Source organism: Manacus candei, unplaced genomic scaffold (assembly GCF_025592945.1).
Source record: "Manacus candei isolate 608988 ecotype Guabito, Panama unplaced genomic scaffold, ASM2559294v1 h1tg000056l, whole genome shotgun sequence".
Classification (NCBI taxonomy): domain Eukaryota; kingdom Metazoa; phylum Chordata; class Aves; order Passeriformes; family Pipridae; genus Manacus; species Manacus candei.
The window spans coordinates 11,783,430-11,797,659 of NW_026138104.1; the positions used below are offsets into that span (position 1 = coordinate 11,783,430).

At 38.0% G+C, this 14,230-nt stretch overlaps 1 protein-coding gene across 3 annotated transcripts in view; it reads left to right on the plus strand.

The window, feature by feature from the left end:
- Positions 1-14,230, plus strand: part of CCNY (cyclin Y) — a 120,395-nt gene that overhangs the window by 89,139 nt on the left and 17,026 nt on the right. For all 3 annotated transcript variants that reach the window (XM_051802490.1, XM_051802492.1, XM_051802491.1), the window contains 3 exons: positions 2,126-2,161; positions 5,979-6,036; positions 6,141-6,260. In XM_051802490.1, coding sequence (XP_051658450.1) covers positions 2,126-2,161; positions 5,979-6,036; positions 6,141-6,260 — 214 coding nt within the window. The remainder of the gene's footprint in view (positions 1-2,125; positions 2,162-5,978; positions 6,037-6,140; positions 6,261-14,230) is intronic.

Genomic DNA, 14,230 nt, shown 5'->3' on the forward strand with positions numbered 1-14,230 from the left:
TGTTGTTTTTTTGGTGTGATTTTTTTTTTTCATCCTGGAATTTCATACTCTTCTGGTCTAAAATCCTTTGTGTGCATATTTTTGTAAGGGCAGCTTTTTGCATGGGTTTTGGGATCCTTTTTGCATCAGAACTGAGACTGCTTGTGGGAAGAAGTGGTTTCAGCTGGCTGCAGCAGCCAAGAAGCATTTTCAGGGAGTCCCCAAGGGGTCTGAGGGCTTGAAAAGGGGTTACATGGGGTGAAAAACTGGCCTCTGGCCCAGAAGGCCTCTGACTCTCCTGTCTGGCTGCACATTTAACAGGATGAAGGGTAGGGAGATTGTAGGATTATTGCTTTTGTAGTACAACTTCATTTCTTGCCCCAATCCTGGCAGTCTCTGCAGGTAAAGGACTATTGCATGTAGGTAAATCTGTGAAGGAGGTATTTTTCCCACCTCATTTATTTCTTCTGGGTCATATTTTGCACTGGTGTGCTTAATGTCTCTGCTGGAGATCTGCAGCATCAAAGGGGTAGGGTGAGAGAAATCTCCATAAGCATCTTTCTTGCACACTGAGTGCCAGCTGAACCAGCATATGAAAAGTAAAATGAAACTTGGATGAAGTAATCTGTTACAGCTCTGAAGGACTTTCAGATTCTGATAGATTTCTAAATACTAAATATTTTCTAAACATTTGACATTTTGTTACAAAGGCAACCATGTGGTCACCAAGCAGAACTTTGCCCATAGATTCTTGCATCTGCTTTCATAAAGTGAATTGGAACTGCGTGTTCCTAGGGGCATAATTTAAAATTAGATTTTAGGACTAATTCCCTTTGGGAATACCTTTCAGTCAAATTAAATTCATTCATAAATGTGGGGTTTTCTTGTGTTCAGTAATAAGTGTGTCCTTTAATGTCCATGGTACTCAGTATTTCTTAATTCCTTAAATATGTATCTATAGCAAAAAAGTAAAATTTAGAAGGTATTTAGGATCTAAAATGCAGCTAGGTAAAAGCTCATACAAGTTTAGTGAAATATATTTACTGTCAACTGAGAAAAATATTTTCCCCTATGTGGCTGTTCAAAATAAACCCCCAACCAAACCTAAAATAATTTAAAATTCTACTAATGAGGTAGCTCAAACATAGTTTTCCTAACATGCATTATCTCAGTTTTCATGTAAAAATTCTGGAATAAAATTACTCTTAAATAAAATTGCTCTCAATAAAATTGACTCTTTTAAAATGCCTTTTATGGAAAAGAAAAGGGGGGAATTTTGCATCAGTCTAAGACATAAGCATCTTACAATGAATCACTGACAAAACAAATTATCAACAAATAGAATTGGTGAACTCCCTGCTCCATCCTCTTTCCCCTTTAGCTTTGACTGTGTTTAATGCTGCTGGAGTAAGTAGGGAGGGTGCTGGCTTGGCTTTATCTTTCAGTAAAGCCATATTGAGAGTAGAGCATGAGTTGTGACTTGGAAACTGGAGGATAACCATGAGAATCCATGCCTTAATTTCCTTCCATCTCAAATGTGAATGAGATCAGTTCGTTGTGTATGTAACCAAAATCTTAGCTTTCTGTGCATATAAGGACACTTCTTGTCTTTGTGCAGAAGATAAACAGAGTTGCTTTGGTGTGTGGTTGAGAACATGAGAAATGCATAATGCACTAAGTTATTCAGGGAGTCAGCTTTCCTGAGTTAAAATAAGTGACTTGATGCCATAAAACTGCAGGAACCTACTATTTGAGTCTGCTATGTGAATAAGTACATAGAAAGACAGACAACATTTCATGTTAGCCTGTGATGCTTTATCTTCAACCTTGGAAGTCAGTAGGAGTTTTATCATTAACGTAGTGGAGTAGGGAAGTTATGTGCAACTTGATATGTGGAATATGAGTATTTTTGTAAGGTACTTAATTACCACTAAAAAGGATGCACGCACTTGAAGTGTGCTGAACAAATACTATAAAATTGTCTGTTTACAGCAGTTTTCCTGGTATCTAACAGTGAACAAAAGAAAACAGACTGTTGAGCGTACTGTTTGTCATGTGTTGTGCTAGGTTGTAAATTTACATGTTAATATGACTGATAATATCATTTGACAGTCCTGAGATATTAACTCTGTATTTTTCTTTACAGCGTAGCTCTTGCAATATATTACCACATCAAAAACAGGTATGTGAATAATAGAATCTTGTACTGAAAATATCTTTTATCGTAACAAATGGACTGCCCAAGCCCTAAGAATCCATGCTTTTTTTTTCTTTTAAAATGTTTTTGAATAGTAGTTTCCTTGATTCCCATGCTAGAAATAAGAAACATATGTATTTTATTTATATATATTATTTTACAGAGGAAAATTAAAATTGGAGGATTAAGTACCATGAAGATCTGGAAGTAAAGTTCAGCATTGAAAAACTTTGATGATTCAGTGTTTGATTTTATGTGCATTGGGCACTTGTGCATTGTTGCTATAAGTTGCAATTATATATATAGAAAAATCTGAATAGTGTCTTTCAGTTTTATATTTTTAGCTACACCTTTGTAAAGTTAACTGTGCATATCAGTGACCAGTTAGTTAATGGATTTTGAAAGAAAAACCATGAATTATAAAGTAAGGGAGACATTGTGAATGGATGTAATTCAAGAGTCCTCAGAAACAGAGCAGGTTCTGGCTTATCTCTTCTGGTGTAGTATGTTTTAGATCTCAACTCAGTCCAGTTGATTGAAATTGAATAGAAAAATGGTCCTCTAAAAAGTAACTTGGCACATAAATGAGCTTTCTTCAAGTTGAATTGTGCTTTTGTATCTTAAATTCCCTGTCCTCATGATATGTCACAGTATCCTAAAATAATATTTCCTGACATTTCTAAGGAGAGATTGTATAAATACTTTAAGTGATTTTTGTGTGCATGGCTTTTCAATTGGCCTTTTCAGAGAACTTGGTTTAGATCTTGATCTAACAAGCCACTTAGACGTTTTTCCTTGTGGACTATAAGAAGTCCAACTAGAACAAAAGGAGTTACTCATGAGTTTAAAGTTCAGCTGGTACGTCATTCGGGACCATGTTTCAGGTCACTGGAACCCATCACACTTATTAAAACAGGGCTGACATCTCAAGAGAAATCTTTAAAAGTGCACAAGGGCAGAAAGGCTTAGGGCTTGATTCCCGCTGAAAGCTCTTAGAAGGCTTTCCAAGACATCAGTGGGCCTTGGACTGAAACATGGCAATATATAAAGCAAAAGTTGGAGTGAAATCTTCTCTCAAACTTTTAATCTCATTTCCCAGGAAATGAGGCATGAGTGGTCATGCTTGGATTATTTGTTTATCCATCTGTGGTTCCTTTTCCACCTTTTCTCCGTGATCTCTGGATTAGTTTGGTTAACTAGTCCATTTCTGCTATGCTCAACTAAATAACAGAGATCTCAAAGATAATCAGATTCCAGAGTTTTGTAGAAATAAGTTATTAAGTGCTTTGTTAAAGTATCATGCCAGCTGAGTGAAAGGCTTGGGAGAATGGGGCACATTAGGAGCTACAAAGGGTGAGAAACCTCAGTAAGAGCTCACAGGTGAGCAGGAAGAATCCAGAGCCACAGAACAGCAGTGTCGTCTCATGCCAATTGCCATGGAGCTGATTTCTGCCTGCGGTAAAATGTGCCCATTTGTGGGCTTGCAGAACTTGATGCAAATTTGACCTACAACTACTAGATAGAGAGACCAAACCTTTATAAAATAAAGAGCCTCATGTCAGCATCTTGAAAACAAATACCTCCTGAATGTTACCTTCTTGGGAAAGTTGCTTTCTGTCCTTTCACTTGTGGGGTGGAGAGGTGATTTATTCAGGAAACTGGTCACTGCTGCTTCCTCCAGAATGTGCCTGGGGTGGGGAGGTGCCGTGCACACACTTGAGACAGGCGGTCTTGGCAGTGATGCTGGAGCAGGACGTGTGTGTCAATTAGCAACTCTGAAATGAAGGATGTGGAATGACTGCTCTGTCTTTGGTTGTCTCTGATTTAGGAATGGAGGGACAACGTGATAACAGCACTCAGTTGTACTTGCTGCTGAAACAGCAAGAGCAAAACATATGTTCTGTTTCCTGCTATTATAGGCGAAAAGGAAGTTGTTGACGTATGTGGTAGATTGTGGGGGGTGGGGAGTATGTAACTCTTACAGAGATTCAAGGTTGATTTTGATAGAAGACGAGTCAAGCATCTGCTCTGCCAGAGAATTCTTTTCTGACAGTATTTAGTTGTTCCTTTTCTTCTGCACAGGAGGCTTAAACTAAGTTACTTCCTAATATTTTAAACTCTCACCAATCTCGGGGTTTTTTGAGAAACTGTATGTGAAATGTAATATTTCTTCATATTTTTCCCACATTTCATTTGATTGTAGCATTCTGGTTATCATTCCTTCTTTTCCCAGTGCCTCCCTATCATAGTTATACTGATCAGTTTTCTGCAGCTTTTGTTGTGCTTAGCTATTCAACAACTGGTAAAAAAACTATACTCATTTTGTTTTTAAAGGAATGCATAAGTCTTGGTGAATTTTCTAAATAAAGAAACAAAATAAAATAAACTCCATCAAATTTAACCATGAAGAATGCTTAGATCAATCAGTAGGTGGTCTAGTTTTGAAAGAGGCAGTATGAATTGTAGTGAAGCTGAAAATATCTCAACTTTTATTTTAACAGATTTTTGAGGGCAATCAAATGTGCCTTCATAGCTGCATGCAGCAGCTATCCTAAAACTAGGATATTATTTCTTTCTCTCTTCTCATTATCAAGGACCATAGTTTACTGTAGCACATCAGTGATTCCAAGGAGACTACTTCTGCATTAAGATACTACCTTTTTTTATGTAGGGGTATAAGAGTGGTAAAAGAGTGTGGCCTAAAATCCTTACTGATCAGGAATTTTCTAGTAATTATCCCAGTCTGTGATGGGGTTTTGTTTGTTTGTTTCAGTTTAGGTACTCTTTTTTTAAGTGTTTATTTGCAGCATTAGCTTACTTTTTAGCAGGAAAAAAAGCCACCTTCGGATATTGAGGTTTAAATGTTAGCTGCTAATAAATACATTTTGCAGACATGAAGCCACTGTAAAACTTGTGGTTTGCATGCTCTGAGAGACACGTGCTGCTGAGTAAAGATAGAAGACATATTCAGTGGTTTCTCTCTTAAGAACTCTATGACCAGAGTACGAGAGATGCTAAAAATAAAGATGGGATTGTAATAAGTAGGTCACATGGATGCATCTGTCCAGAAAGTGCCAGTTCTAACTGGTACTGTTACACCACTTGCTTTTGTGATTGTTAATGTTCCTACCAAAATTACAGACAGCAAATACCTCATATTGCATCCTGGATGTTAGACTTGCGAAGTTGCGTCAACTTGCCTGCTGATATTGAGCTACAGGGATTTGAGAGGAAAACAGCTAAGAAAACCAATGAAGAGGAATATTATTTTCTCTGAATGTTTTGTATATGCTCTGAATGTTTTTTGCTGTCAGAAATTATTGGTACAATAGGGTTTTCCAAAAAAGTAAAAAGTGAAGTACGTATGTATTAACTAAAGGATTACTCTAAAAATAGCATTGCGTATTGGTAAGCATTCACAATGTTGACAATAAAGGAGGAGGAGGAGTTAAGAGATTGCAAGGGTGGAGACTATGAAGTTAAAAAAAGGAGAGTAAGCTGGGATAATTTTATCACAAGTTTGTAGTAGTACTTCTTAATCCTCCCAGTAAAGACCACAGAAGTTTTGTATCGTGGGCATTGAAAGCTGAATATTGTAGTGTACTTTGTAATAGGAATTTCATATTACACAGAAACCTTATGGCAGAATATGTCCAACATGTATTTGAAAATCACATTTCGTCAGTGTTTCTAACACCCCACAGCATGGGGTGTGTTGGAGTTTTAACAATACATATGTCTATGAGGGCTGTGTGCTGTTGTGTTCAGATAATGACACTGCTTTGGTTTTAATGCTTTTTAGGGACACAGACGGAAGAATGCTCTTAGATATTTTTGATGAAAACCTTCATCCCCTTTCGGTAAGTTCTCCTGCCTCTCCTTCCCTTTCATGTGAACTGTCTTTCTTTTTTTCTGTCTGCTTCGTTTTGTTTCAGTCACCTATTTGGAAGTATTTCTTCCTTAGAAATCCGAAGTGCCACCAGACTATGACAAACATGACCCGGAGCAGAAACAGATTTACCGCTTTGTTCGGACGTTGTTCAGTGCTGCTCAACTGACTGCTGAATGTGCCATTGTCACCCTGGTGAGTGTCTGAGAGATGACATCAGCCATCTGACAGACCCAGTTTTGTTCTCAAAGCCTGGGTTTGTATGATTTAATAGATCTAGGTGCTGCCAGGGAATTTTTTCTCACCATGGAGACCAAGGAGATTTCTTGATGGGAAGAGATAATACAGTTCATTTTTCCTGGGGAGAGTAAGTAATGGAAGAAGAGATTGGGTAGCATATGACGCAAAACCCAGGGTGCCCTACCAGAGTGATAATGTTACAGGCTGCTAAGGTGACTCCTAGAAAATGCAGGTGGCATAGTTGGTCAGAACAGGAGGGAATGTTAAAAGCAGAAAGGCTTCAACTTTTGGGGAGGTTGCTGTGTCACTGGAGCTCTCAGCAGAGACTCAGGAACAGCTGTAGGTAGTTTGATAGCACTAATAAGAATTGACAAGCACATGAAGGATTCAGTGAGTGACTGGGGTATGTTGGTGATGGCTCTTTTTTACTTCCACTATACTTGTCATGGGATTAACAATTGTACTCAGGCCTGAAGTTTAGCTACTTAAAAATAGCACAACACAAAAGAAGGTTCAAATTTTCAGCTGGTGTGGATCAGCATAGCAATGTGGATTGAAGGAGCTAAAATGATCTCCACCAGCTGGGAATTTCTTAATTTTCTTGAAATTTTTATCCTGTCAACTCTGACAAGTGTCTTCAGCTTTCAGGCACATTTTTGGCCATGTTCTTGACTTAGAGACTTTAAAATAACAAAATGGTTTTTTACTACTACAACATGTGGTTTCATAACAGCTTTTTTATGCATTTTAGATGGAAGAAGGGGAAATAGGAGAAGGTGGATTTTGAAGCCCAGGCCTAGTCATTTCCTCTGTTAATCTATTTCCCTTGGCTTCTAAGATTAGTTGGCAGGTTTTTCTTTTTCAGACAGTCAGAATGAATTGCACTAGCCAGTACAGAACAGGAATATGAGAGAAATAGGGCAAGAAACACCCTGCAGTGCTCCACCCTTATATTTTGTAGTATTACTCTACCTAGTTACTTGACCCAGCCATTACTTGTTTTCTGAAATGACATTTTGCCTGTCTCTTTTACATAATTGCACTAAGTGCTTGTCCTTCTTCCTTTTCTTCCTAAGTGATTTCTGCTGGAGACAAGATATGTTGTGTGAATCAGTATGTTCTTCTGTAATTTAATTAATCCACTGTCAAATTCAGTCTTGTAGTTTATCTGTTATTCAATCTTAGGTTGTTTGATCAATGCGGGCACTGTGTAGTAGAACAGGAGGGGGGCTTTTTTTCTTTTCTTTTTTTTTTTAGTAGCAATATCTTCCTGTTACTGCAATGCATGGAAAGTTTTTTGCTGCAAATCTTGTTAACCCAGGCAAAGATTTCAATATCTTTCATTTTTAACTTCTTCCTTGCCACTTCTGGTTCTTGTCTGGTTTCCTTGTAAGTAACTCTTTTGGTGTGACTTCCAGTGAAGTATAGATGTTTTTAACTCATTTGTTTTATTACAGAAGCAGTTTCCATAGTTGTTAGTGCTTGAATACTTATGTGACTTGGGTTTTTTTACCCAGCACAGTGGTGACAGGAAAGTGTATTACAGCCTAGTTCTCAAAGCAGCCATACAGATGTTTACAGACAGATTTGATGAAGGTAATCGGAGTTTACTGTTCAGCTATTCTTGCCCCTGTTTTCAGGGTAATAGCACCTGCCTGACCTGTCTCTCCAGAAACCTTCAAAGTTTTCAAATGGTGTTTTACAAGTATGAAATTCTGCTGCTGCTGTTCTCAATTTCCTCTGTACTTGTAGATTCCATTTCTATTTTTGTTCGTGTCATCAGGAGGGGCCCCAGACACAGATTGTGTTGTTTCTGAAATATTCAAATGTGGAAATTAATCTCTGAAAAAGCAATGAACCCTTCCCCCCTCCGCACACTCCTGAAATCTTGATAGTATTGATGCTGCTACTCATGAACCTTGCAAGTGCTTTCAATTTTGATATCCTGTCTGGAGAAGAGATCAGCATTCCCTGCTGGAGCTTATGTTTTGCCATAGTCTGGCCACCCGTCAGAGAGCAATCTGATAGCTCTGTCTGCCACTTGTTCCCCCTGGGAGGGTTGCCAGAAGGCAGGAAGTGTATCTGTGGGGATCACAGTACATTTTGAACAAGATGCTACAGCTTTATCTTTCTTTCATTCACGCTAATTATTTTTAAACAGTCCTAAGCACCCCTTTTTACTGCCCACACTATTAAGGTGGCCCAGGGTGTGTGGTTGAATGCACTCCCTGTTTGTCTTGTACCTGCCATTAGCCAGGTAGAAGCAGCAGTAACAATTAGTTCTATAGTAAGTCTGTGTTCAGCACAGGAGCTGAGTAAATGTGAAACTCCAGACTGCGAGATAAGCCAGTCTCCAGCAAAAAACCGGCATTGTGTTGCTTCAAGCACTTAATTAAAATATTTCAATTAAAGCCTCCACTATTACAGCAAAACCAATTTATAATTAAACAAAAAATTTAATTTTCACACAGCCTCCAGAGCTGCCAAGAGATTTCCCATACTGATAGGTAGAAAATTAAAATCTCAGGTTGAAACAATTAAGTACAAATTCACATTATTTATTTATAAAATAATACCATAAGAATAAAATCAGTTTTAAAAATCATGTTACCAATTTAAAGCGTTGCAGATAGTGGTTTTAGTCCCAGACAATAACTGAACTATACTTTGTGACCTGACTTCATGAGGAAAGTAATGCACATGTGTGTCTCCCTCACCCCAGAGTATTCTCACCTTTGCCAAAGCTGAGAAATGCCTGTTTCCTCTTTACCATCTCTCTAAGTGCAGAGGTGGCAAGTTGTACTTATGTTATTCTGCTAATTGGATGGGAAATAAAAATGTGAACAGGAGTGTACCAACAGAAAAACAGCACAGTGTTTGCATGTCAGGAGAATTAAATATTTATGTTTTGTTCTGTGAAAACAATCCTATGAACTAGACCTGAAGTGCAGAATGGTCCAGGTTTTCTGCTTTGCCTTGACATGACTTTCTGAGTTTTTTGCAAATAGGTCAGATTTAAGGTTCTTTTAATATACTTCCGTGTCCGTAGTAGTTTCAGAGAGGACACATTTTGCATTTGCAAATATGCTAGGTCTGTATGCTATAGACTGATCAGATAAGTGATATGTAAATACATATAGTACCTGAGCTAAATTATTCTGTGAAGTTCAGAGGATAATGCTTTTGAAATACGGTACAAAGTTCGTACGGTACTAAAGGGAATTTGATATTGGGAAATCTGAAATTTGAAGTATGTAAGAATAAATTCTCCTTATGCAAAATAGGGATTTAATTAATCCAACCAGATGTTCCTGAGTTCCTGTTGTAATCTTTGGTCACATTTTTGGCAAGTAGGTAAAGAGAGAGTACTCTTGAACTGTGTTATGAAAATTACTGTATTTAGGACAGTTTTGTTTTCTGTGTTTAGAGGAATGGAAAAAGTTTTTTATTGATTTCCTTTCACTGGAATATTTTTACTTTTAAATGCTGATAAAATACCTTTTTAAAAATATTTATTTCAATCGACATATAAAAAAATCTGCTACTTCTCTAAAAGAAAACAAGAACACAAACGAAGGGATCAGAGTCCATAGAGATACTTGATCTGCAGCAGAGGTCCTTTTTGGGTGGCTCAATAGAACCATCAGCCCTTACATGGCTGATGGAAGGTGCAGGTTCCTCTGAAGACCTTGGAGTACAATGCAAAGTAATATTTGTTGCCTGATGTGCTGCTGTCACTCTCCATCCAGTGACCACAAGGGTTCATGGGTGGTGAGGAAGGCAGAGCAATGAAGCTGGGCTCTGTCCTGTGTAAGAAACCCATGAGGAGAGTTGTGTATATCCAATATTATTGGTGTCCACCTTTGTCCTGGGCTTCAAGCATTCCCTGAGAGGTGGCTGAAGCCCAGCACTTGACCACACTTGGAGAAGGTCCCTCCATCTGTGGTGTCAATCCTGAGCCCCTGGACATGTGTCAGGGGACATTCTGGAGGAGGCCAAGAGGAACAAAGGCTTTGTAGCTGTGCTCCAGGCCTAATAGTTTGAGTGCATTTTATATGTATTATAGATATTTGTCTTAAAATGAGTAAATTGCGGGGCAAACCTGGAGATATGTGACCTTTCTCTCAATTCCATTAGTGTTTCCTGTAATTATCTACAATGGTACTTAGCAGTTATTCACATTTTTTCAGAATTTTGTGACTGCTTTTGTTACTTCTTTTTACCATTTGGTCTCAAAAATAGAAATGGGATGAATTTGCAAGAACCATGATGATGTGATGTCCTTTTCCACCAAATGGATGGCACCAGGCCTTTGTGGAACATTTTAAATGCCCAGCTGGGCAATTGCAAAGCACAGTTATTTCTGGAGAGTCGTGGTAGGGAACTGACTGATTGCATAAAACAGAGCATATGGCAATTTAGTGATTGGATTAGAGCCATGATTTGGCTATATGAGACCCACTACCAATTAGAATCTTTTCTGTATAGATATTGTTTTAGTTTCAAGGCATTGTGACACACTGAAGTTTTCTCATTAAAGCAAGAGGACTGTGTATTTCTCCATGACCTGTTGGGATGGAAATATCTTCATTAGTTACTCTGTGCTCCTGCAACTTACAATGTGGGTTACCTAGTGAGGGAGGGAATGAGGTTTTTGCAAATACAGACTCATTTGTAGATTCTCCGTTATGGTAATTAAAATACAAAAAACATTGTCTCCTTTCTGTCAGTGTAAATCAAGTGAGAAATAATTAAAGCCACCAGAGTTTTATTGGTAAAATAGAGATAGAATTTGACATAAAGCCATATAAAAACCACATGAGAGAAGATAGTGCTTTGCTCTTTCTGCTGCCTCAAAATTCAGAATTACTCTAGTAATGTCAGTGATTTTCTTCAGTGATTGCCCACTTACTGTGTGCTGAGACTCCTTGTCAGCCTCCTTGGAGGCAACACACAACTTCTGACCTCTCCTGTGGCACCACAGGAAATTCTAGTACTGCAGACAGATATAATCACAGAATAATTTAGGTTGGAAGGGACTTCTGGGGGTCATGTGTGGTTTGGCCTTTTCTCGAAGCACAGCTAACTGGCTCAGGCTGACCTGTTGAGTTCTGAGTTTCTGTGAGGATGGAAATTTCATAACCTCCACAGAAAACCTTCTCCATTGTTTTAGAGAAGCCTAAAAAAACAATAATGGTGTTTGGGGTGCTTAGACTGCAACTCCAGTGTGGTAAGTAGGGTGTTGGAAGTTAATGTTGAAGAACTTCAAAATGATGTAGCAAAGAGATGCAAAACTTCTATAAGAACCCCTTAGGTTTTAATAAAATTTGAGTGGTTTTTGTGATTGTGAAATATTGAGGTGAAATGATTTAACACTTTCATATCGGTATATATCCTCCTGAAGGGGAAAAAAGAGAAAGAAACCTTCTCCAATATTTTAACTTTTCTTTCTACTTGAGTGTATTATATAATATCCAAAATCTGCTGTAATGCCCTCTGAGATGGGAAACATGAGATGCTGTTTCACACTAATTAAAACTGAACTCTTCAGTGCTATCTTTAGTTTTCATTTTCTTCAAAAGATTTATGTTCTGTTGATTGGGATGTTGTGTAACCAGCACTCTGCTATCCAGGATCATGGAGAGCCTGACATCCTAGATAACTGGGACGACACTGGATACTGTGGTTAGTTACTATTAGATGTTATTAGTCCAGGATGGATTCATCCAGCTGCAAATAATCACCCTGGGGATTAGTTCAGGTTTAGCAGTGGCCCTGCTGGAACATCACTGCTGGAACTTGGATGCTCTTGCTGATCCTTTTAGTTTGTGCCATGTTACAGTTCTGTGTTTGGATAAAAAAAAGCCTTCCAGGACTAGTGGTTATAATGGATGGCTAAATGCCATTCTCCACCATGCCACTGCAAGTCCAGGTCCTGGGAGTCAGGATCAGAGGCATCCAAACTAGGTCAGCCTAGAGTTGTTTCAGGTCTGGAAGATTTATGAGCTCAAGGTATGTGCTGAAACAAATTAGTTCAGTACCTCTGGATCTGAAATGGCTTTGGAAGCCATTCAACTACATTCCTGGGCTGCTGCATCTTAATGAACCTCTCCAGAGTTCAGTGAACTCAGAACCAGTTTGGGATTATCTATACCCATGGAGTGGTAATTTTATTTAATTAGTAGAAATAAATTCTTTTTCATTCAGGTAAGTGAATTCTTAACAAAGGCAAATCACCAAATTGGTTTCTCTTATGATTAAATAATAGTTTGCTGATACTCCAAGTATAAAAGTCAGTAATTGAGAAATCTTAGTGTGAGTCTGTGGGAAGAGATGGAAAATAATAATCCAGTATTGCTCTTCTGAAATCTTAACTCTGTGCACTGTATCTTCTGACCTGTGCTCAGTTATTAAAATGTCTCCAATGAGGTGCAACTGTTGTCCATCAAAGCTTGTTAGATTGATAGTCATGTAGAACCATGTGGTTCATTTCCAAATGCAGTAGACTAATAATGGAGGTATCAGACTGAGATATTGAGTTTGTAAGTAAAAATGTATTGATAGACCAATGTCCATTGGCATTTTCCCAATCAGAATTGCATTTTCATTTCACCTAGGAATTGAATTATGGTAAAAATGAATTTTGAATATTTTAGTGTTGTTGATATTAACACTGGGTTGTATTTGTTCTTTGCAAGCTGGGAAAAATTCAGAACGATATGTTGTTTGACTGAAGCCACTGAAAGTTTTTGCTAATGTCACATCAGTAACTTTAGTCTATATAAGTAGTCTTGTTACCATTCTGTAAAAGTTATATAAACATATAGTCATAGAAGTTAGTGGGCAATGATAAGTGTGATGAAGATGGGTCTTGGATGCTATTGAAGTGTTTGAGCAGAAGTAGCTGTTGAATTAAGGCAGCATAAATCTATGTCTTTTGGGAATTCAGCTTTTGAATGTTTAATAGAGCAGTATTGAAAAGTTTTGCCACAAAAGCTTACTTCCAGGCACTGCAAAGGATGAAGTAAATTGAAGAAAAGTAAAAATGTTGGATCAGCTTCAATTTGTTTTAAGCTTTAGTTCCATTTTTGGGCATGGATAGAGCTGTTAAAGGTGGGTGGAGGCAAATCATATTTTAACTTCTAGATACTAAAAGCTCATTAGTTCTAGTTCTGTAAAGGAATGCCTGCCAAAATAATCCAGAAGACAGGAGGTCCTCAGATTTTGTTAAAAAAAAAAAAAAAAAAAGAAAAAAAGTGTTTCTCACGCTGTTTCTTCTGCATTTTTTTGTCTTTTGACATATAAGTAAATTTTTTGTAGCATTCTGGGATGCAAGTTGTAATATTCTTTTCTACTGTGATCTTTTAAAATTTGCATTATTATATGACTTCATGGCATCTAGTTCTAAAGGAATGTAGAAAGTGTTTTGCTTTTGAAAATTAAGCAGGTGAAATTCATTACAACAGGCAAATACACTGAACCACATAGTACACTCAGAATCCCAGTCTGACACAAACCCCATATTTAAGAAAATGACCCCTGTGTTTAAGACACTATTCAATGTGTAGACATAATTGCATTACAAATGGTATTTCCACATCTCACATTTACCATTACAGGGCCAACATTTTCAGTGATTTTTTTTTTTTTTTAAATGAGATGGAGCATGTCTGCCTGCATGTGTGGGAAGACTGGCTGGCTTTTGCCAGCAAAAGCAGGTGGTGTTCTCCCACCAGCCACGAGTTTGTTTGGGATGAGTAGCGTAGTGACTAACCACCCCACCAGCCTTCCTCTTCAAACAGGCTGAGAGCCACATGGCCCTTCTCCAAAAGTCTGTACTGATTCAGCACATCTTTGCAGCGCCAGAAGCATCCCCTTCAGTAGTGAGTGCATGGCAGACTCTGCCTGTCCTACTCTGCTATCCC